The sequence below is a fragment of the Embiotoca jacksoni genome, unplaced genomic scaffold, assembly GCF_022577435.1.
Source record: "Embiotoca jacksoni isolate LCO1_2020_lvr unplaced genomic scaffold, fEmbJac1.0.p SCAF_22, whole genome shotgun sequence".
NCBI classification, from domain to species: Eukaryota; Metazoa; Chordata; class Actinopteri; family Embiotocidae; genus Embiotoca; species Embiotoca jacksoni.
Genome location: NW_027185363.1, coordinates 10,185,267 through 10,209,780, shown reverse-complemented (window position 1 = coordinate 10,209,780; position 24,514 = coordinate 10,185,267). Strand labels below are relative to the sequence as shown.

The 24,514-nt window shown below is 39.2% G+C and overlaps 1 protein-coding gene across 2 annotated transcripts in view; it reads right to left on the bottom strand.

Moving 5' to 3' along the window:
• Positions 1 to 7,193: 7,193 nt before the first annotated feature.
• Positions 7,194 to 24,514, bottom strand: part of LOC138203175 (collagen alpha-1(XI) chain-like) — an 82,463-nt gene continuing 65,142 nt past the window's right edge. For both annotated transcript variants that reach the window (XM_069157875.1, XM_069157876.1), the window contains exons 47-68: positions 22,911 to 22,964; positions 22,137 to 22,190; positions 21,954 to 22,007; positions 21,612 to 21,665; positions 20,358 to 20,465; positions 20,125 to 20,178; positions 19,754 to 19,807; positions 19,266 to 19,319; positions 16,996 to 17,049; positions 15,274 to 15,381; positions 14,546 to 14,599; positions 14,163 to 14,216; positions 13,465 to 13,572; positions 13,199 to 13,252; positions 13,063 to 13,098; positions 12,896 to 12,949; positions 12,164 to 12,425; positions 11,924 to 12,036; positions 11,678 to 11,746; positions 11,098 to 11,331; positions 8,740 to 8,925; positions 7,194 to 8,645 (exon numbers count right to left, since the gene is read on the bottom strand). In XM_069157875.1, the coding sequence (XP_069013976.1) occupies positions 8,779 to 8,925; positions 11,098 to 11,331; positions 11,678 to 11,746; positions 11,924 to 12,036; positions 12,164 to 12,425; positions 12,896 to 12,949; positions 13,063 to 13,098; positions 13,199 to 13,252; positions 13,465 to 13,572; positions 14,163 to 14,216; positions 14,546 to 14,599; positions 15,274 to 15,381; positions 16,996 to 17,049; positions 19,266 to 19,319; positions 19,754 to 19,807; positions 20,125 to 20,178; positions 20,358 to 20,465; positions 21,612 to 21,665; positions 21,954 to 22,007; positions 22,137 to 22,190; positions 22,911 to 22,964 (1,833 nt within the window). In that variant the 3' untranslated portion in view covers positions 7,194 to 8,645; positions 8,740 to 8,778. The remainder of the gene's footprint in view (positions 8,646 to 8,739; positions 8,926 to 11,097; positions 11,332 to 11,677; positions 11,747 to 11,923; positions 12,037 to 12,163; positions 12,426 to 12,895; positions 12,950 to 13,062; positions 13,099 to 13,198; positions 13,253 to 13,464; positions 13,573 to 14,162; positions 14,217 to 14,545; positions 14,600 to 15,273; positions 15,382 to 16,995; positions 17,050 to 19,265; positions 19,320 to 19,753; positions 19,808 to 20,124; positions 20,179 to 20,357; positions 20,466 to 21,611; positions 21,666 to 21,953; positions 22,008 to 22,136; positions 22,191 to 22,910; positions 22,965 to 24,514) is intronic.

The window sequence follows — 24,514 nt, the reverse complement described above, 5'->3', positions numbered from 1 at the left end:
GGGGGGGAAGAGAGAGAGAGAGGTATAGGAGGGGGGGGGGGGGGGGGGGGGGGGGTTCGTGGGCAGGCACCCAGCGAAAGACGGAGCTGCGTTTAGATTATAGGGACCCTTCTTCACGGATATGACATCATCCAGCCGCCTCGCTTGACTTTTAATGAATCGAGTTTGCGCGAGGAGGAACCACCGGCAGCTGTGCGGCTCCAAAAAGTTGCATCTCGCAGTATTCACTAGAAAATAGGAAGGATAAAGGCGTGAGATCAGAGCTACTGCTGGGCTTTTGTGACCGCGCAGGGAAAGAGAAAGAGCGCGAGAGGACACAAAGAGAGCAGCACGCGAAATATATGCTGTTTACTTTTTACTTTTTTTTTTATTTTTTTAACAAATTCAGTGAGTGAACAAGAAAAGAAACAAACAAACAAACAAACAACAACAACAACAACAACAACAACAACAAAATCATTATTTAATTATTGTGAGCTACTTAATTGTTTTATTTGTAAACTGAATGTTAAAGGGTCACTTCCTACAAATTACAATGCATTTTTCAGCTAATCTCTTGTGTTTATTATGGAAGCCCAAATATGCCAAGAAAAGGGGAAGATAATGATTAAATTTAGGAATGCTAAAAATAAAAATACTTGTAATCAATTTAAAATAAAATAAAATGAAAATCACAAATATTTTGATTTACCAGGGAATAAAAAAAAAAACCTAAATTTTGATTACGATTAGGTGAAAACAGTCATTTTGATTTTCCATTTCATTATTTAAACTTACAAAGTCCGAATTTTTATTTTATTCTTAACGTCAGTCTTGGAAATAGTATAAATATTTGTCATAACAATCCTTTCATGGCCACTTAAATACCTTGCTGTGAGTGGTTATGATTCGAACATCTTTTTGACTGAATAAATGCCCCATCTTTTCACAGCAAGGTTTGGAATTCAGAATATCCTCTGGGACATTGTTTCTAGTAAGAGAGTGGTTGGAGTTTTAAATGAAAAACATTCAATGTCATGACCACTGCAAACACAATTTCCCTGAATGTATGGCATGAACATATTTTTTTGTAATTCCAGTGAACTGACCTCTTAAACAGAGGAAATATTCCTGATTACTCAGATCTCATTATCACGTAGAGGAATTTAAAATCTGTCATATTACTGAAACAAATGACACAAAGCATTTTGTGGCACAGTGCTGTTATAATGTTCCTTTCCATCCAGAGCCATTAGTCACATACTCTCATATGACACATTGCTTTCAACTAACTGAGACGAGGTACTAAATAATCCGCGGAAAACTCATTATGCATACAAACAGAGTACACAGTTTGGGCAAAACTAACACACACAGCTGGTTTTTTTCCCAGCTTCTATGCTCAAGCTGTTTTTCTTCAGTAGAGATTCATAAGAGACCACTGGCAAATTTTTGTCTGAACATAAACCTTCAGACTTTTGTCTGTTTTGAAATAAGACTGAAAAAAATGTTTTGAAAAGAGGGTTCGGGACTACTTTCATTACCAGTTTCCTCACTAGTTTTTCCACTGTTGTCCGAGAATATTTTCTGCAGCATTTGAAGAAACGTCTTTCATAATAGTACACAATCATTTGGGACAAACACGTCGGAGAAAATCACCCGTATCCTATGTTTACATTTCACGTTGATGATACAGCCCTATCTGTAAAAACACATTGCGTTAACTAAGGATTAACAATCCTACATTTCCTCATTTTATTGTGCAAAAAAAATTGTGAAATTAAAGAAGAAATCTCATTTTACAAACAGTCTAGATGTCTAGTTTTCAAATGAGAATTCTTGATTTAGAGATTAGATCAAAGGTTTTCCAAGTCTACTCAAAGAAAGTGTGACAACAACTGCTCCCCTTTAGTTATGTGGCTTGCGCGATTCTTTGGTGGATGTAAACAGGAAGTATAAAGTCGTCATGTGCTGCGTTTGGATTATCCACTTGTCCACTATATGGCCAATCAGAGGGGATTTTGTTCACTATATTACACTATTTAGTGGACAAGTGGACAATTTGAATGCAGCAATGGACTCATTTGCCTGTATTAGTTTACATCAATGCAAATGGAACCATTAAAAGTATGCAATTAGCACTTCCTGTTTTCAACGTGTCAACAGACATAAAACTGGAACTGATAACATAATACTAAAGAAAACCTATAAATGTGTGGATTATCGGGTAAATTCAGAAATCCGAGAAGTGTGGTTTTCTTTCCCTCTTGTTAGTAGATGTAAGGACATTTCTGCACAATGAACATTGAATATAATGATACTGCAGTGGTCTAAGTCACACTGAATCTGAAAAGTTTTGACAGATTCAGACTCAGAGGAGTATGAATTCTGACACAAATTGCAGATACGAAGGGCTTTTAAGTTCCTTAGTTGCCTCCGTGAGCCATGTGTCACATCCTGTGCTGCACATCCAACTGCTGGCTGTGTTGGTAAGTGGGACAAATCAATGAGCAAAAAATACAATAACTTTCCATTGGCATGCATGTCTAACTTCCTCCTCTTAGAGCACCTTTGCTTCATGTCTCCTTTCACGAGTCACTTGCGACTCTCCCACCCCCCTCTGGGGAGGTGAAACCCTCTGGACGTTTAGAATACAGTGCGCCTGAAACATTTGAACCGAAAGAGCACTCGACTTCGGCCCGAGCCACGGCTTTTGTACTCTGACTGTCATTCAGACCTTCCCTGAGAGGCCGTTTACAGGCTGCAATAAGAGCATGTCCTTGACAGCAGGAGTCACCTTCAAACCTCTGGGAGGACTCTGACTTTGGTTTGCCAATCAATGTTTTCCCTTGTCTGAGGAAAATGGACAGTTTGTTCTTGATGTGTACATTTTTATAAAGTGAGACTCAGTGGGATGTCAATTTCTCTCAGGTAAAGGTGAGTTGGGGTCCGCTTTTGCTTTTGGTTTCAGCTGTTTCCTGGGCACTCCAGGCACTTCTGATGTAAGAATGGCTAATATAAACTCGAGACCCCAGGGGGTGTCTCCAGGCCGTTTCCAGCTCACCAGTCAGCATCAGGCTGAGCAGTGAAGCACAGTACTGTTGGAGTGGATCCCAGTGAAACTGTTTGAACAGGGAAAACTCGAACGTCTTTGACAGGAGAAAGAGACACAAACTTGGCACACTTGAACAAAGGGTTTTTGTGAGCAATGACCTGCATTCCTGATGAGTTTCTCTCCAGCATTAACACTGGCTGCTGCTTGCTTTGTGGCTCAACCAAGTTCAAATTGTTTATGACATATGATGAGCCCAGTGTATCTTTTGTAGTACAAATACACTTCCAAAACTGCTGTAAACAGTTTATTTACAGAGGTAGCACAGAAAGAATCAATAGACTGCTGAGAGATGCTAATACTGTAAACACAGCAGATTTATTGTCTGTATTTCTGTCTTTCAAGGAAATATCAACAGAAAGAACAAGCAATTATCTTGCTACAAAAGAGACACCAGTCGATACAGGCTGTTTGCAGTGTTCCTCTACAAATAGCTGAAAATTACACGGTGTTGGCTATTTTAAACAAGTTATCTTTATCTTCCTTTATCTAGTCAAGTGTAGACTTGCTTTTTTTTTTTTTTTTTTTTTTCTGTTTTGCTGTTCAAAAACATTTCCAGTATCTTTCCAAGAAAATAGGCTCTTTCTACTCTTGGTCACTAAGCAGTTCAACGGATTGGAGGGTAAATACTTTGGTCAAAGAGAAGCAGCAGCTTGATATCAGTTAGCTGCACAGATTTCGCCCCTATCTGTTGGAGGGTTTAAACCAGTGCCACACAGTTAGATTTGGAGTGTTAAGATTACACTATGAGTGGTAAAGGGTGTTGAATGGTGGGCAGATTGCAAAGGCCTATGAGGCGAGTTTTGGATTTTGGGAAAATCACATAAATTGAACTTGACCTGAAGTTTCTGTTTCCTTTCACAGCCCTACCAGACAAAGAAAAATGACCACCTTAATGTTTCTGGCAAATAAGAGAGATGTGTTGACAACGATTGTTAAATCCCAGGGTTGCCAAATGCTGCAAACTAAATATTCCAACCTAGCATCATGGCAAAACGTGAAATAGACACACTTTGGCCTGTCTAGGCGTAACAGTTACATGTTTTCCTGCTGCGGACAAAAATGAAGCCTACTGCATGCTTAGAGCCATATGATTTACATGACAATTTAATTTACGGCTAAAACACGTGGTTGGGGTTTCTAAATAATATTTGGGGCTTGTCATACTTTAAGGGAACAGATATTCAGACTGCACAGCACCAAAAATAACTTTTTAACTTATATAAATCACAGCTACTGGCTGAAAGTGTGGGAGCTGTGACTCACAGTTCTTCCATAGGTTCATAAGTTCACTAGCAGCCTCCTTCTCTGCAGAATTCGTTTTCTGTTTAAATTATTGTTAATTTCTTAATTTGCAGTTTTTCCTCAAATCTCATAATTTCTCGGCTCATGAATTGGACCAAAGTAAAAATACACCAATTAACCCTGTGGTAGCATTAAGTTACATCAAATAGACAATATTCACAAAGTGCTGCTGTAACTAAGCCATGCTACATCTTCCAGAGGTGAGGTCAGCAGTTGGACACCAGTCAGTGATGATTAAAAAAAAATGATGAATGATAAATAATGAATAATGAGTGTCCCTTTTATAGGGAGTAGTACATGACTAAACAAGGAAGTGGCCAACATTATCATGTTAGGTTTGCTCATTTAGATCATTTTATATATGCAGAATTTTATATTTTAAGAAACAAAAGCAGCCAAAGTGAAAACAAAATGATTTACTTATAGTAGACATAGACTGCTTCTTTCTGCAAATCAGCTGAATATGTGAGAGAAAGAGAGAGAAACATAGAGCAGGATCTATAAGTGACAGTACGGTATACCATCCACAAAGGGCTTCATGAATAGACTATATAGAAGTAAAAACACCTGGTAGAATAATAAGGGTAGCTCAGGGGTGTCTCAGACTGTATTCTATTTTTTTGTTTGTGTGTGAGCTGCGTGTGTGTGTGTGTGGGCTTTGTGTCGTTTCATTTAAAATCCCCCAACAAAAGAGATTCGGACTTGTCAGTTGTCTCAGACGTGATTGTGTGTCTCACTGCGTTAGTCTTCAGACGTGTGAGTGGAAACTTTCTTGTCCTCTGGCTTAATTCCTGCTGTGGCAGCGTCCAGCTGTTCATGACCCTGGAAAGGATTAAATGGGCGGGAAGAACGTGAACAGTGGATGGAGAACTTAACACTTTCTCATACAGACAAAAATACAACAACATCCCTTTTCCTTTTCTATTATATTCTATTTTTTATTCTTCTACGTGTATTTTGTGTTTATCATGTAAGCTGCTGTAACACTAATTCCCCTTTGGGATTATAAAAGTGTTATCTTACACTATCTTCCCTTTGAAATGCATCTCATCAGCTGTGACTGTTGCCCACAGCAGCTCTTAAGTTTTTGTTTTCATCCTGTATCCATTTAACAGAAAAATATTTAATTCTGTCTCTAAAAATGAAAAACAGGTGGCCCTGTATTCATTTAAATAAAAAAAAGGGAAAGAAAACTAGCCACCAACTCGAGCAAAATTGCCAGGCACAAACTTTATGATTAGTCATCACCATATGTGCATCCACTGACCAAAACATGATACAGCATTCAGGTTCAAGAGGTGCACGGAGAGCTCTACGAACAGATGTAATGATTCACGAGGCAAAATAAAATCAGCTATGGAGGAGGCAGATAAAACTAATAGTTTTTCTGTATGTAGTCTATTAAAAATAATGTTTTTGCATGTGAGATAACAGATCTGTGAGGCAAAGGTTTGTTTATTATATGTGAGTATTTTGCTTACAAATAAAGATAAATATAAATTTCTCTCTTTGCACTACAAAGATTCCAAATATAGCACATGACTTGGTAAACGGTGAAATTCCAACAAGAGGACCTACTAATTAATTGTTCAATATCATGAAGATATGTGTGTTTATGAAAAAAAGATCTGTCCTGTCAATTTGACATTAGCTGAGAAGATGTAAACGTGAGGGCAGGTAACATCGGCTCCTACTTTTAACTCTGTAATACGTCTTTATTACAGGTTACAAAGCCAACCATGACATATTTATGTAGTTGTCATGACAGAGATGTCTTTAAGAGTTTCCATGACACTGTCAAGCAAGCACTACTCAGTTTTCTAAAATGATCTAAAGTCAGAGGTACAGTAAGTGAGTTTTCAAAACCAAAAGTCTCTGCAGCTGGAAAAACCAACACTTAACGATGAGACCATACTGATATTTACCTCTTTATTGTGATGTAATTCTGAAATCAAAACCCTATAACTGCATCGCTTATAAAAACGAACCCTTTCACTTTGCTACTGGAACACTTGCACAACAAATAAACTAGATTTGTTGTTGTTGTTTCTGTTTTGGGTGTGATGAGCTGTCATATTTGCTTTTCTGCAAGTGGTTTTACATGCCTCATTATCACGAGTGTAATCTGCTCTTTCGTACTCGCCGCTGCTAAAATGACAAACTTCCTGGGAAGAAAAGATAATTACTGTCAGTATGCATTTGCTGTGGACACTTCAGCGGCACAGACAAAAGCTGGGATCTATCATTGTGTCAATATTATGTCGTAAATTATCCTCGGTGTGAGCTTCGTAAGCATTTCATCTCACAGTAAAGGGTGGTAATCAAAAAAATCACACAAAATGTCAAGAAACATACACGAGCCATTTCTGCCGCCTGTCTCGTGTGGACCGAACTCTCTGGAATCACGCAGCGAGCTGTTTGATGTATGGTATATAAATTGATCGGTGCAGTCGCAGAAAAGTGAAAGTTTTGGAGGTTGGTTGTGCTTTGAATGTTGACTCGTCATACTCACAAAGTTTTTGACTGCAGTCACTTGAAACCTGTAAGAGAATACTAACAATGTCTGATCACAGGCCTGAGGAAAATATATTTTTGAAGTAAGTAGGCTACTGGAAAGATTCTTTGGCATTTGGTCTGACTGTATTTTCTACAGACGCCAGTGGTGCAAACGGGAAGCCATTCAGTGAGTGTTGTCATTCAGTGTTGATCTCATGCATCGTGAAACCATGCATTTCAGCAACATACTCTGGTTCTATAGACTCTGAATACAGTTCAATCTGCAAGTGAATGCAAACGATTGCAGTGTGCATTTGGCAAAGCACCAAAAGATTTATTTCAGTTGTACATAGGTTGTAGACATACTGTAATTACACAGGTTTAAAAGCGGCTCTGGAGTCTTTGCTATCATAGCTTTAAGCTAAAGAGGGGCAGATGCAAACAGATCTTGATCAAAGTCAAATCTGAGTCAGAGAAAAACAAGCTGGAAGACATAACGGCGCCTGGGCTCGGCAGAATCAATGACATGAACCCAAACGCTCGGAACCACTAATCCTCCTGATCTTAAATTATAATGGCGAAGGAGGGTAACACGTAGAAGGCAGCGCAGAATCACAAAAAGAGCACTACTCATCTGGGCACTCAAATAGCCAACAATACAGACATTCAACCCGACATTTTTCAGAATCCAGTTTTAATATTTTTGAATGAACAATTCAAGGCACATGAAAACATTTCGTTCACTGTTACAAAGAAAGTATCAACAGGGCTTTTTCTGTGGATTTGTGAAGAACAGTTGGACAAATTTAATCACGTAAAATTCATTTATCTTTGTAAGTTAGAAACCACAAATAATGTTCCATCATGATTGTGTTCCAAAGACATTAACATGGTTGAAAAGCTAAATAAATCCACATTTAAAAAAAAAGAAACTGAGGTATAATAAAGTCTCTCTGGAAGAATAAGCCCTTTCTAAGAATATTTATATTACTATCTTGCTTTATTATGGCTTAAGTTCCTAATGGGCATATTGTACCAACTGGTTTGTCTTTTATGCTAGGCTTTTTGAGTTTGATGTTGTGTTCCAGTTTGTTTTTAATATCTGATAAAAGTCCAATAATGGAAGTTATATTATTTACAAAAGGATTATTTCATACTTACAAATTGGAGCTTTTGTCAAATGTATGCCATGAATCTTTTCAAAAGACATAATACTTCTCATGAAATTTGTTCCTAACAGACATTAAATATATTCATAGGATTTATTCTAATATAGTTTTACCGAATATTTATTTAAAACTTTAAGAGCTGGGTCACATGCAAGTTTTTAGAGTGGATTCGGAAAGGAACAATATTGTACAAAATAATAATAATAATTACAGTTTTATCAAAAAGCACTTTTTTGTAGCACCTTGAGTGTTTTGTGATTCTGCACAAAAGCACCTCTGTGGTTGTATTCAGAGCAGCACCCGGAGCATCCAGAGAGGGAGGCATGGTGGGAGGGGGAGGACAAGGGAGGGTGGGGCTTTGGGTGAGTGGATCCTCTCTCTGTTGCTGAAAGTGCGCCACTGTCCGCCACGGCATCAAATGTCCTTTTCCTGATGTCACTCCCATTACTAAGTTAAAGTCATGTGAATCTGGCCCTACAAGGGCGAGGAGTAGTTTCCCCTGGTCAGCGCTTCCATGACAGGGCCTGAGGGGCACTCTTCTTCTTCTTCTTCTTCTTCTTCTTCTTCTTCGGGCTCGAGTGGATCTTCTCGGCAACAAAAGAAAACACAGGTTTTTGCTTCGCGGGGAGAGAAGGTAAAGCTTGTCAGATCTCAGCATGTGGGTGTTGTAATATATACCCTCTGACCCTGTCCTTCAGCGGGGGAGTATGGGCGTGTCTAGCCGAGGAAACAGACGGGGCCGACCTCGAAGCCAAACCTCTGGTTGGAGTCCCCAAAGTCATTCAGCATGACGTCAATGATGGGCAACTGGTCGATGCGGGGAGTGTTGATCTCCATCACTGTCTTTGAATAGCCCTGCTTCAGCTGCAGACAGAAAAGGGCACATAGAACAGGCAGACAGGTGTTTAGCAAGGTGGTCCAGGTATAGGTCATACAATGTCTTACAGGAAATATCAAATAAATAACAGGGGAAGAAGATCCAGCCCTCTCCCTGACCCAGAGAGAACAGGTTGAGAGAGCTGGATTGACATACTGCGTTGTGCTGAAACAATCAGCTGATCAGTTGACTGACAGACAAATAATCCATGATAGGTATGATATGTGAACTATTTAAAGCCATTTATCAATCAAAATATGCAGCTTGCAGACCTGCAAATGTGAAGATTTTCATCCTTTCTCTGTTTTATGACATTTTAAAGGCTAAAGAACTGCCAGAAAAAAAATAATACACATATCAATCTATAGTGAAGGTTATATTTAGCTGCAGTGCTAATATACATGTTATAACTAACCTATGCAGGTTTAAACCTCCAGGTTTATATTCATCTTTTGTAGAAAAGTAAGAAAAAACTTCTAGATGAGACGTACTATTAACATCAAATTATATGAATCTAGGAATCCAAAATTAAAGAGTACATGTTTTTTCTTGAAGTAAAATCAGTTTCCAACACCTGATGCTGGTCTGCTGCAGGAGAAGTTCTCCTGTTCAAAATTAGCCTACATTACTGCATGATGATGGCAATGATTAACGAAGCATTTATGCATCTCTAAATAAAATGTAGGTTGCACCACATAAACAATTTTTCACAGAAAAAGTGAGTTTTTACTAAATATTTACTAACTACAGTACTAATCACAATCCATATTTTATGCAGCTAACTGAACTAACTGTTAAAACTTATGACGTGTTTTAAAGGCTGACATACACTCGATGGCCACTTTATTAGGTACACCTTTCTAGTATCGGGTTGGACTATGTTTTACCCTCAGAACAAACTTATATCTTTGTGGCGTAGATGCAACGAGATACTGGAAACATTCCTCAGAGTTTTTGGTATTGTCATGACAGCATAGATGATGGACATGATCAGCAACAACAAGATACTCAGGTGGTGCTTCAGTGATGCTCAGTTGGTGCTATGGTGCCCAAACCTCCACCACCAGCATGAATTGTTGATACTTATCCTACCATCTGAATCTTCCATCTGAGATCGAGACTCATCAGACCAGGCAGCATTTTCCAATCTTCCTTTGTCCAGTTTTTGTAAGCTTGTGCCCACTGTAGCCTCCGTTTCTTGTTCTCAGCTTTGAGTTACTGTTGCCTTTCTGTCAGCTTGAACCATTCTGACCATTCCTCTCTGATCTCTGCACAGAGAACTGCTCACTGGATGTCTTTTCTGTTTCGCACTAGAGATGATTGTGCTTGAAAATCCCAGTAAATCAACAGCTTCTGAAATACTCAAACCAGCGCCAACAACCAGTTTAAAGTCATTGAGCTCGGTTTGAGCTTGAGCAGATCGTCTTCACCATGACAACATGCCTGAATGCATTGAGTTTCTCCCACGTGATTGGCTGATTAGGAGCAGTTGAACGGGTTTACCTAATGAAGTGGTCTTGTGTGTATTTGACCTGACACTTCAAAATACTGTTCAATAGTGATGCTCACTGGAGAGAATTTAAAGGATATCCGTCTCAAATTATAAAACTTGATGCCAGTACTGTTGCATATTTCCATTTTACTCCAAACTGCATGAATATTTATGGGTTTACAGCATAATTAACACAAAGTCACACCTAGATTTACCTTGGATCAGCATCTAGGTTTAATATATTTACATCTTGAAAGTTATATTACAGCTTTTAATGCTACATGGATTTCCATTTACTTAGGAAGGTGTTTTTGATTGGATGACGTTACCAGTGTTTTTCAGCAATCTGTTTACAATGGTGCAACCAGGTTCAGTAAATCACTTTTTAAAACTGCCGAGCAGCTCCGAAGAAAGCAAGGATTTCACAAAAATAATGGTGATTTATGAATAGCAGGTGCAGCCCAGTTATAGTTTGTCCCTATTTTTAAATATTCCCATACTGACTCCTGGCCTGGTACTTGATTGTCCTCTTGTTATTCTGTCCACCATAAACATGACTTCATGACATTTCCCTACAACAGTATACATATTTGTAAGGATTAATGGGATTATACGGGATTTATACAAAGTTTAATTGCAAACCGAAAGTTAGAAAATGAGTGTTTACCGAGCAGCCGTCCATCAGCGGCTTGATGAAGGGATTATTGTCGTAAGACATTTCCTCATCGTTGGAGCCCAGGAAGCGCAGTGCCTTGTCGTAGTTGTCAGCCTTGGCATCGTACCAGGCCACAGACTGATGGCAAATGTAGGTGAAGTTCTGCCGTGCCGAGGAGCTCAACAGCTTCAGGAAGGTCATCTGCACTGTGTTGATGGTGTTTTCTGCCCCATCAACGTAGTTCAACTGGGGATAGGTGGAGAGAAAGAGAGAGGGGAGAGAGAAGAGGAAAAATGGGAAAGAAGAAACGAAAGAGGACATTAAGGGATGGAGTGACGTGAGTGGAGATGGAAAGTTGGAAACAGGCAAACAGAAGAGAAAGAAAGAATGAGAAAATTGAGAAAAGGAAGGATGTAAAGAGTAAAGGGAGGGAGACGTATGACAGGAAGGAGAGACATTAGTGGGAAAGAGTTACTGTATGTGAGACAAAGTGATAAAGGAGCAAAATTGAAAAACTTATCTCAAAAGGTTGTTGAATGTCTACTGGGAGGTAATAGAAAAAGAAAATAAGAAGCTGTGTGGGCTGACTCACGATTTTGCCACGTTTGAATTCACTGAACCATGAGCCCGGAGCCTCCTTGGGCCAGTTGGATATTCTGACCTACAATAAAAACCAAGGAAAAATGTATGAATTATAGAGATTATTAACATGTCAAGAATAAATGTGCTTTACACAGACTTTTGTTAAATAGCTGCAAATATCACGAATAAAAATGGTGACTTTAAATTTCTATAATGGTCTGATAATGTATATAACCAGGTGTTTGAAGTCACTTACTCCTGTGGCTTTCTTATCTGGGTAGATGCATGTTTCTCCCCCTGCTGTGAAGTTACAGGACACTTTGATGGCGTCTCCTATGCAGCCCTGGTTTGGATCAATCCAGTATTCACCTGAGAGAGAAGCAGAGCTATGAGACACAGCCAAGACAAACAAAATGCACTGATTTTACAATGTATTCTACTACTGATGAATCCTGTGAGATTGTTGATACTATGATAAACACGATCTCGGTCGTACCATCTGGGAAGTCGGGCTGGCTGAGGTGCAGGTCGTTGCAGGTCCTCGCAGGGTTGTCCTGGGTTCCCAGAGGGAACTTCAAGCGCTCAATGTCCTGTTTGAGGTTGTTGAGAGATCCGAAGACATCCTCCATTCCCTCCACGCCCACGTCGTCTACGCCGTAGTCTGCCAGCGCATCATCTCCCTGCATCTCAGCCTGTCGCCTGGTCTTTCTGGAGGGCTGCTGGAGGGGCAGCGGCTGGATGACATCAGCAGGTGGACCCTGCAGCACAGAGGTTTAAGGTCGAGCAGATCGCTTCTATTATTTCTATTTTTTGTTTTTGTTTTACCCTGTAAACTCTTCTACCCTGGGATAGAATGCCAACACTTATTGTCAACATTTCTTAATCTTCCAATTATTTCCTAAATAATCAATCAATCCCATAGTCAGATGCCTCATGATGTCAGATGCTGACTTTGATTTGTCTCACTACTCAACATTTAAAACTTCAAAGATATTGAATGTCCAATGCTACAAGCAAAGAAAAATATTATATTATGAAATGACCGATGATGAATAATTAATAGATGGTCAAAATAATTGCTAATTAATCTTAATAATTTACTACTAGAATAACTCACTAATTGTTCTAGCACCAGTGACGCATAATGTTAATGTTAATACAAATTTATACCAATTTCAAATATTGGTAAGCTCTCTTTAAATTAAATGTCAACAAAGAGGTAACTTACAGGAGGTCCAGGTGGCCCAATCATTCCACTGTCTCCCTTCTGACCAGTTGAACCCTGAAAGAAAACAAGGCATCACAGACATATTTAAAAGAGAACCCATTCTTACCGAATGTAGTGGTAGGTGAAAACCATCAAAATACTGAAAAAGAACCAAAGAACAAACTTACAGTTGATCCCTTAGATCCCTTCTGTCCTTGAGTACCCTAATAATTCAAAAAAAAAAAAAAAAGATGAAGAGGTGAACAACAGCTGTGGAACAGAAGGTGGAAAATACACATTTGGTCGACAAGAAGTGCAACTTACAGGAATTCCAGGAGGACCAGGGGGGCCGAGAGGACCTTGTGAACCACCAATACCCTTTTAACACACAACAGATCAGATTATTCAGCATGCAGTAAATGCAGGTCCAAAATAAAATATGATATTTTATCTATGTATGTGACCACAATGTCTTGCAGTTAGCCCTAGGAACTGAAAATGAAGTATAGTTTTTTTCATTAAAGATTATTTGTGACAATATACCAAAGAACAATTTTTCTTTGTTTAATAAGAAGATGCAGGACACTCACAGAATCGCCCTTTCCACCACCAGTACCCTGAGGTCCAGGCAGACCTCTGTCTCCCTTCTCTCCAGGTTCTCCGGGAGGTCCAATCAGACCGATCAGACCTGGATGACCCTGGAACAGGCGGAGAAGAAAACAAAGAACAAATAATTTGAACAAAAAAGCACTGAAATAATTCACAAATCAAAACAATATTTGTACTAATTATCCATCTGACAAAAAGTAATTTTCATACACTAGCAGATAAAAATCAAAAGTGAAACAAATATGGTAATACATCTGTATGTTTATGGACAATGGTCGGCCAGACAACCTCAGTACTGTCTTATTTCTCCCTATGAATAATTTGTTTGTTTATTGTGGTCGTCATAGTTAACACTGGTGGTCCGTCTCAGCACCTGCTGCTGGGCAGAGTTATGACCATCTGCTTCTGACTGCTGCATGCTGGCATTAAACCAATGACCATTACACAGATGATATTATTGAGCTTATACATATTCATTCGCTGCATTAAATCACTGTGAGAAAAACTCCTGGCAGAGCAGAAGCTTTCTTCATCTCGCTGGGAGACAGTGTGCAAAGAGATAGAGAGGGAATAGGCCGAGATGTTTGCTTACTTTGGAGGTTTCAGATAAGGCACATGAGCAGATATAGAGAAATACACAATAAAGCAATTTGAGATTAGCATCGTAATAATGTCTTGCCTTCTCTCCCTTGTATCCAGAGTCACCTTTCATACCAGGAAGTCCAGGGGGTCCCTGTGGAGAGAAAATCAGTTTGTCAAGCATAACTGACAGCAAAATGAATTGCTATTATTTTGCAGTGGGGACCAGCAGAGATCTCTGCACTAATGGTGACCATTGCATATCTATCCTCCAGAGCTACTAAACCAAGTATCATACCAAAAACCTGCATATTATACCAGAAAACCCCATATCTCAAATTCATTCATTCTCATCTAATAATCAGAAAGCATGCATTATTATCATTCAGTCCAGCAGATTTTTGAATGCAAACAATCTGTGCTATGAGTTTATGCTGCAGGTTTGACAGTATTCTAACAGGGAGATGGAAGAAAATGCCTTACAATAGGTCCAGGAGGGCCGTCCTGACCGGAAGCACCAGGGAGTCCTTGCTCACCCTGAAAATAAAGAAAAACAATTCTAATATTTGTTGAACAGTATGATATAATTTTCTCCATAAACATGGAATCCATTCATAACTTCTTGGATATGTCCTTGTCATCTGGTTGTAAAGTGGAAAATTGTTTCAGAGGTTTTCTTCCTGTTCAAAGAAAGTTTTCCCTCGAGCTTTCGCCCGCGTGAGAAATACTGAGAGGTTAGGTTCCTCTCTATAATGTTGTAAAGTTCTGTTGTAAGGACCTTACTTTGTTAGGTGCCTTGAAATAACTTGTGTTGTGATTTGGCGGTATATAAATAAAATTGAACCAAATAAACAGATAGCCTGGCTCTGCCTGACAATTGCTCAGATTCTGTGTTTGCTGTAATTATAGTCCGGAAACCCTGTTTGCATTAAAGTTCACTCGGCCGCTCTGAAGGGCGGACTATTCAGAGATCAGTGGGGGTGGCAAAGTGCGATGACGTTGCTGCTGTGGTTGAGTTTAGGCTCACAACATATATCATACAGTGGTCACTGCTGATTGGTTAAAAACTGCGCCAATAGTTTCAAAATTAACCTAAGGGATTTTGAAAGCACAGTCTTCAATGGAGTGAGACCAAACTCAGGCAACTGAGAGAATCTGGGTCCGGTAACACCAGGCTTATAAACACTAAGAGATTTTGAAAATCTACTCACAACAGCACCAGGGATTCCACGCAGACCCTCAGCACCAGCTTTTCCAGGGGGACCCTGAGGTCCCACAGGTCCAGTTTTCCCAACAGGTCCCTCTGCTCCGGCTTCTCCCTGTAAAACAAAGAGACATTAGCAAAAAACAACAAAAAAACAAAAAAAAAAAACAATATTACTTCCTTTAACGGTCTATTGGACTAATGCAAATGTAGTGTACCAATTGGAGTTCTCTTTTAAACATAGTTTGTTTCTCACCAGAATGCGATGTGTGTATCCTTGACGCCTTAAAAACATTGTTCCATAGTACTGACAACAGTAAAATAAATGTCACAGGGTACAATACTTTGCAATACAGACAGTCCTATGGTCTCTGCACTACATGTGTTAAGATTAAAGTCAAATATGTCTCTGCTTCAGAGAAAACAAGACCTTTATCCAACTTAATTTTAATCCTGAATTTGAAAGTCACTGTTCGATATTCTGCAATGTTTTCTACCATGCAGGATTCAAGGATTTGCAACATCCAAACAGATCAAATGTGACCAGGTCTTATCTATTGGCTCTGAGCAGAACCAGCATGTTTTTATGTATTAAAGTTCCAGAGATGTCATATTGACTAGGAGGAGGGGATTAAATTGTTCTGACAACCAATTAGGCCTGGATGTGACACTCCAGGATCACAATGCGGGCTTTGTCTTGTCTCCATCAAATCAACTCTAATCCTTTACCTCGATGTGGATGTGAATGTGTGCATGTGAGGAGGAGAAATCAGAAATGGAGTGACAAAGTAGAAAAGAGAGAGCTGGGCTGTGTCTGAGATTTGTCAGGTTTTCTGTTTGTGCATTTCTTTGAACCATCTCATTTGGAGACAAACAATTTCTTTAAGGCTTACAAAGATGTTCCCTCTTTGATGCACTTCGATTGTGCAAACACTGGCATGTTATGGATTTTAAAAAGCAATCAAACGTGTTGATAGGCTCAAGAAACATGACTGCTTCTGCTGTGAGACCAGTTTAATATGAATTGGACTGGTACTGATACCTTACTGGTTCCTGAATGGTATTTTTTTCAACATCAATTTTATGAAATCCATTTTAAGAAAAAGAAAATTACATTACACATTACAGTACATTATTTCTTTCAGTTTAGAGGGGGAGAGTGTTACCCAGGTTTTCTGTAGCTACAATTAATCCGCTAAAAGCCTCACATGCAAGCTATCGCTAGTCACTACAATTTACTGAGGTTCCCTAAATGCCTCAAATGCTTTCGGTAGGTTCCTAGCTACTCGGCTTCACACAGGCATGCCTCTGATCTTAAGGTGATAATTTTGTCTTGCTGCAGTTGGGTGCTGAGCGGTGGATTTTTGTCAATGAAATCACTTGATTCCTCTGGCTAAAAATGACAGAGCGGTGGGAGGAAAACAATATAGGAAAATTACAGGCTGGACAGATTTTAAAAAATAGCTGAAAGATACTATAAAGCTCAGTAAAAATTAGGGGAGCTGCAGATTCAGGAGATAATTCTCTGTAGGTTCATCACTACAAGAGATGCCTTTATTATTGCATATAGTCATACTATATTTAGGCTTTATAAAAGTATTGATTATAGCTGTTTTAAGATCCTTTAATGCCTCCAAAAATAAACAAAAAATAAACTCTTGACTGAAGAATCAGATCTGCACTTCAAACATTGATTGTAATTCGTACAACGCAAGTTTTTCTATCTTACCTTGGATCCCTTTTCTCCTTGTCTGCCCTCCTGACCTGCAAGTCCGACAGGTCCCTAAGAAAAACAACAATCAAACACTATTAGAATTTTGTAGGTGAGAACTTAAAATAAAGCTATAATCATAATTAATAACATGATTCAGTAAGCCCCATTATGTCAACATTTTTTAGGAACCTATTCCTTTAAATGGTCCAATATTTGCTGACAAACGGTAGTTTAATGTACATAATTATTCAGCTAAAGCACGCTCTGACCTTGAAAGAGAGAGGATTATGCAGGACCAAGCAACAGCAATGCAAGCAAATTGTCCTACATTCCAAACATACTGAGATAAAAAGACATCAGCATTTTCACCAAACAGCCTCTGGTCACAACCTTGTAAGTGGGCTGACATTTGCCGTTAGAAACCATAATCAAATAGACCAAACAAAAGCCACCCGTCTTCAATGTAGGTTATGAGCCCTGGCAACCGTGTATGTGCATTAGTGAATATGTGTGTGTGTGTGTGTGTGTGTGTGTGTGTGTGTGTGTGTGCGTGTCTATGCAGGCATGTGTGTATTCACCCGTGCGTGTATGTGCGCTAATGTAGTCAAGCAACCACATGCATCAATGAGCACCAAAGCGGAGTCAATTTTGAGGAGATATTGGGAAAGAGACTAACCCCGAATTACCTTGGTGAAGGATGAAAAATCATATCGCAAAGTCCATTAATATGGACATGCAACTGGGCTCTAATTTGTTCTGTGTAGGCTCTGTCACTTGCACACTACCCCTTTGAATACAAATTCTGGGGGTAGAAATTGCTTACCATGCCAATGTTTTAAAAAATGTATCATCAACCACTCCATCCCGTCCGTATTTAACATGAGCCAAAGAACTGCATCGAAAACACGCAAACTAGTGAGCCTGATGCTTGACAAGCATTTCTGGTACCGCACCACCACAGGTGCATCTTTTATCTAATGCTATGTTATCTACCCAGTGATCATTTTTTGTCCAACAGCCCACAGAATTGTACAGTATCTTCACAACTAGTGTGGTCATGATAAGGTTGATAAATGAATGTTTCAGTTGCATCACACATTTTTTTTTTTATCACGTGCTGCAGTCAAAATGCTGCTTAAGAAAAAGTGAAAAAAAAGATGCGCTAAATACACCGAAAGTATCAAAAGTAGAAGTACGTGATATAACTCATATGTTGGATTGTAAATACTTTGTAGTTTGCTGGGGTACTTTATACACTTAAGATAGTTTAGTCCTGTGTTTCCCAATCTAGGGATTAGGGCCATATACGGGGTCATGACATAAATCAAGGGGGGCTGAGACAACTAATGGGAAATGAATGGGTTTTATGCTGCTATATTGTGTGTAAGGAGTCACAAAAGGTTTTGAACCACTGATTTAATCTTTGCAATCAATGTCTTTGTTTTCTAAAACTGTTAAGAGGTCGCTACAGCGGATCATCTGTTCCACCCTCTGGGCAATCACTCTTTTCAATCAACGTGATCTGAAAAGTAACTACTGCTATAAAATAAATGCAGTGAAGTAAAAAGTGCATCATTTTCTTATGAAATGTTGTGGGGTAGAAGGAAAAAGTATCATAAAAATGGAAATACTTAAGTACTGTACATAAACCTAAGCAGAGAAGGTTGATTCTGAAGCTATGGAGGATAAGTCAGACTTTCCTGAGCAACATCTCTGCTGAAGTAAACAAAAAAGAAATAAACTGACTTCAAATGCGAGAGTCTCATTTCTGTCTTGCCATGTTGTATCAGCCTTTCATATGGTACATTAATGGCATGCTTTATTGTTAATTGTAAAACATTATTACTGTAATTGGAAGGCATCGTAAAATGGCTGCGCCAGTGAAATGAAATAATCTCAGCTCAAGTTTGATGTGACAGAAAGGGCATTGAGTGCCAGAAATCAAAATGACAAGTTAATTTCCTGGCATTAGCAGCAGCAGCACTCCTCCTGCTTTCACGTAACTGTCATTTAAACCCACAATATGTCAATATTCTCTTAACAGGATGATCGCTATTTGCAATTTCTGGTTATTCTAGACTCTCCGTTTAACTAATGGAAATAATTTCCTGTCAAACTCATGGAGATCAATTCAAAATCTAAGCATATGATCATAAATATTTATTACCCTACAGTGAGTGATAAAATAGCTGGGGGCATGTAAGAGCACTGAGGCTAAAAATAGAGAGTGTCTCAAGAGTTTAACAGAAGTATCTTCTCATACATCATTCTGGAACTATACTCACCCTTTTGCCAGGAGGTCCTGGTACTCCAGCCTCACCAGATGGACCTGCAGGGCCCTAAAGTGCAGCAGATAGAACAGATATAACTCCACTTCAGAAAAATTGAGGGTGTTGTTACATAATGGTTATTATTTTTTTTTTTTTACAAATGTAGAGATATCTCAATTTCACAGGATGGAAACTGCAAAATATTTTAAAATGCCAAAACTTGAAATTTCACCTCCATCTTCTTCTTAGTGATTCTTTTTCTATACTTACATTTTTTTAAGAAACACCAGAATTACTGAGATATTTATACAAAATACAGCTAATTCTAAATACTCTACATTATCTGGTTATTGTAAATGCCAAAGAGTGAAACCTACTCTATTTCCCTGCATGTAATGAATCTTAGTAGCACAATGTGTCTGGCTGATACTTTCGAATTTTTTACATGGCTATTTTTTTTTTTTTCTTTTTTTTTTTACAATTTCAGTTCCTGTTAGACTTACTGGTTGTCCAGCCTCTCCATCGTCTCCTTTGTCACCGGCTAAACCATCAAGACCCTAAAAAAAACACACAAATAAGACATGACATCATTAATCAGTTGTCATGCTGTGACAAAGCTTGGACAATATTCTGACCCATAAAATAATATTTCTCCTACACAAAACAGAGAAGTTATCATGAATAAACATACCAGAGGAAAACAAACACTAAATGTATAAGGGCATTTTTTTGGCCTTTGAGTCTATTTCAATTATCAATATTTACTCAGACTCACAAACATAATGATTTACATTACTTATTGTAATGCATATTCTTTAAATGCTATAATATCCTGAACATAAAACCATATTTAAGGGATAAATGCAGCACTTACACCAGCACCAGGCTCACCAGGGGGACCAGGGTCTCCTGGGAAGCCGACAGGACCCTGCAGACAGATCGAGACACGGAGAAGACTGAGCTTGACTCATATTTAACGTCATGTCAACAACAACTGCGGAAGCAGACAGCTCGACAGAGAAATATGACACAAGGATGCTATCGCTGACAGCTCTAATAATGCATCAATTACGACTGTGTGTGTGTGTTTCAGCGCGGATGACGCACAGGGTTACCCTTGGGACCATCATCTCCGGGGGGACCACGGCCACCGGGGGGTCCTGCAGCACCTGGGGGGCCGGTTTCTCCCTTTTCACCAGTCTCTCCTCTTGGGCCCTGAAGGAAAAATGCATCAAAGTCTTGTCACTATGAAGACAACACAAGGGCCATCCACACCACTTTGATAACAAGATGCTAATAAGGCACCAAAAAGAAAACCGTTATAAAAACTGAGCTTTAAGCATTTGTTTTATATATAGATATTTGATCATAGCTGCAAATGAAAATCTGAATTTCATCCACGAAATGATAATGCTAAATGGTCCAGCATCATATTTCATTAGAGTAATAGCACAAATAGGGCCTTAAAGCATTGGTGATGACTCAGAGCAGCAGCTGAAGCATGAATACAAGCTCAGAGTCATTAGTTGGCCCATTAGAGCCGAGCGCTTCTCTCGTCAGCGTGGCACCTTTAAAATTGACCTCGATATGACGTGCAATACCGGGTCTATCTGTCACTGTAAACAGATACAGAGGCAGCAGACGGAGACGTCAATACAATCTGATGGATTCAGACTCAAAGAGGGTGAATGGCTCACACCCACAACTAAGGTGAGGGATCCCTGGTATTACACAAGCAATGGCTACTGCTCAGCCCGTATCGATGGTACTGCCCAGATCTGAGACATATCCTTATTTATACAACTACAGACACTTTTTTGCAGGCAAACCAATGAAATTATAAAACAGATTTAAATTTTTTTTTTTTTTTTTTTACCATTTTTCGATTGATGTAGTTGATGTAAATTTACCACCAACCAAGTGTAATAAAAAAAAACAACTACATGCCGTTATGATGCGGCTGTCACCGAAAAAAACCTCCTGACATATTCAGACTTTCTTTCCAATAACAGCCTGTTACAAGAGCTTCGATTAATGACAGCATCAACAGTGGAGGAGTACAAATGTGGCAGAGTTAATTATCTGCTGAAAAGCCCTCAGGTGGCGAGCGTTTCTGTGTATCAGCCTACCGTAATCTGAGGGAAAATACTCAGAGGTAAAACAGCCCCCACAGCTGAAGCATCAAATAATAAACACAACCTAATTAGCTGCACTCACAGACGTTGCTTGAACAGTCACAGTTACATATGGGAGGAACTGTACACGAGGACATGCTGCTGGATTAGGTATAAACCGTCAGTTCTCTTGTCTTTGAAAATAAAACCTACTATTTGAGATGTGAGCATGACACAGTGTACTTACTCCAATACCAGGCTCTCCGGGTGATCCTGGGTTGCCAGCCTCACCGGTTTCTCCCTGTGATGTCACAGTGAAAATGTGCATTAATGTGTGAAATATCTCTTATCACAGTGACATTAACCAAACCAGCATTATTGGCTGACTAATTAGTATCAACTGCCACCTCTTTTTGTTTTTACTTTGCATCTCTATAATTAATGGCAGTGTCCTTTAGATGTGGAAAGAGAAACACTCAAAACAAGTTTCTTTTTTTCTGCAAAACATACGAAGGGAAACTAAAGATATTAATTTCTTGGCGATGAAAACTTCTTCACAAGTGCGTCATCTGGCATATTTGGTTCTTACCTTCTCACCAACACCTCCCATTGCACCAATACCTCCAGGGGGACCTTGTGCACCCTGCAGATAAATCAAGCATTGGTTGAAATAAGTAAGAGAGTCACATAAAAGAAATGTATTTTGGACAAACTTCAGTTTTGAAATACAGAGTATGACTAAAGCTTTACAGAGAAGAACGAAGAAACTTACGTTGGCACCGCTCGATCCTTGAGGGCCTCTGGGGCCAGGAGGACCAGGTGGACCCTGTCAGAAAGACAGGAAAATATGTTTAGAATAGTGAGATGTCACATGATTTCCAACCGAATTTATTTACACAGTAATAGATAAATGCTAAATAATCACTGTGCTATAAGGTATATTTTACTGTTATGTAACTTGAATAATAGTGAAACCATAGTAGCCTCTATGATAGTAGTTGTAACATCAACATGTCAGACCTACTGCTGTAATTTACTGCATAACTTTTTGTGTCTTTCTTTGGAAGTAATGTCACACCAAACAACAGTAGCCATGCTTTGTGCAATAGTTATCAAATGCAGGTAAGATCATTTTAAGAAACATTTTTCTGATGACACTCTGTCACTGAACTTGTGAGTTACTTGTCTAGACCCCATAAAGGGAGAGAAAAAAGTACAGGCTGTTCTGTTTTATGTCATCAAATCAAACCTTTATACGATATCTAGACATGTACTGCTGTTTTGTTCTGACTAGTCAACTTACTCTGTAGGACTCCATTGAGAGTGAAAAACTAATAAATGATGGTAGAAAAAAACATCCTGCACAGAACCAGAGCATCGAAGTTTCACCCATTGGAACGTTTGTGTCAATACATTTTTCACTGACGAAAACATCTGCCTCCAGCCTCCAGCCAAAACTTCAGAACAATCAGCAAAAATTTCCTTCCACTTCACTGGGTTGTACGTGAAAACAATGTGAATTGCTGCAACAGAGAAAAAGTCTCACCATTGGTCCGACGTCTCCATTTTCTCCCTTCTCGCCAGGAGGGCCGGGCAAACCCTGCGAAGGAGAAAAAAACACTCTTCATAACTCAGAAAAAGAGGTCATGTGAGGCAACACCTGAGACAAAACTGCACATTAGACAAATCCACTGATGGGACTATAAATACTTTATTTTTGCCGCTCATTAACAGGTACTTTCAGATGATGTGTGTTGAATACTGGGGCTTCAGGATGCAAGGTGATAGAGAATGCATTAATACAGGCAGAACCCCCTGAGTGTAAACACACAATTAGTCAAAAAGGACACCTTTTGTAATTAAAGGGTATGGGAGGCTTGGGTATAATCAGCCTGTGTAAATTGCTAGGTGGGAACTTCATCCATCTATGTCCACAGGAGAGTGGAAACAAAGGGGGACAGTGCAGGCGGTGCATATTATCCAGGTTTGAAATTCAATCAGGCTCGAATACAACAATTTGAATACACCTTGGCAGGGAGTATCTGTAATGAAAATGAAGAAGCTCTCACTTGCTGTTGTAGCTTATTGTCTATGTGCATAATTGTGGTTATTATGTGTTGTGTTAGTTTAACTACAGTGATGGAGCGTGCGTAATCAATAGGTGGGTGGAAAGCAGCAGTGATAAGTTGCTGTAAAAATTAAATGACATAAATATCTATCACTGCGATCACATATGTGTACTTTCAGCCTGTTAAGTTGATTTACAGTACTTTGAGATGATAGAGGATAATTTATTAGACTCTGACTGGGACTTTAGTCACAGTAATAAAGCATGAAGGTAATGGGACAATAAATAAATGATAAAATAAATGATAGAGCATCATGTGTAATGTTCAAAAGTGACAGACTCTTGATCAGTAGTGGACTTGTTAGGCTTGTTTGTAAATGCACTGGAAGAAAATAGAGGCACATTATGAGTAAAATTAACAAATGCCACATACAAACACACAAATACACAAGTACTCTTTGGCACACATTAGAGGATATCAATAAACATTTACTTATGACTTGGCATTTCTCTCTTTTTTCCACACCAGCCTAGAACTATAAGGACTCTGGTGTAATCAAATCTGATATTTACTTTCCTCCACGTCCCCAATCTAAACCTCTTAATCTGAAGAATCCATCCGCTCGCCGAGGAAACCAATATTCCACAGCAAACACAGCCCCGTACGATGGAAGGCTTTCGGACTGAAGCCATTTGTTCCCCATAGTCAAAAATCATTAATGCTACAGATAATTGCATTGAAGAGCTGAGCTCGCAGCGGCTGCTGCCATCTATTGAAGGGCAGCTTAGCCAAACATAATTAAAAGAGTGGAGATGGAGTGCATTATGCCCAATTAAAAGCCAATTGCTCTTAATAACAACGTTATCTGGCCCTATTGACCAGCGGGGCTTCGCTCTAATTTCATCCTCAGTGAGGCCTTGGATAATTGACTTTGAAATATTCTGAAGTGTACCGTTTCTTTATTCATTGCGACCAAAGCAAGTTTCTTCCACTTTAGCTTGTTGAGTCAGTGAGCTTGCCTTTTGTTCATATTTCACTCTGTTGCAGTTTTGAGGAAAGGAAGGCTGAACTGAGCAAAGTA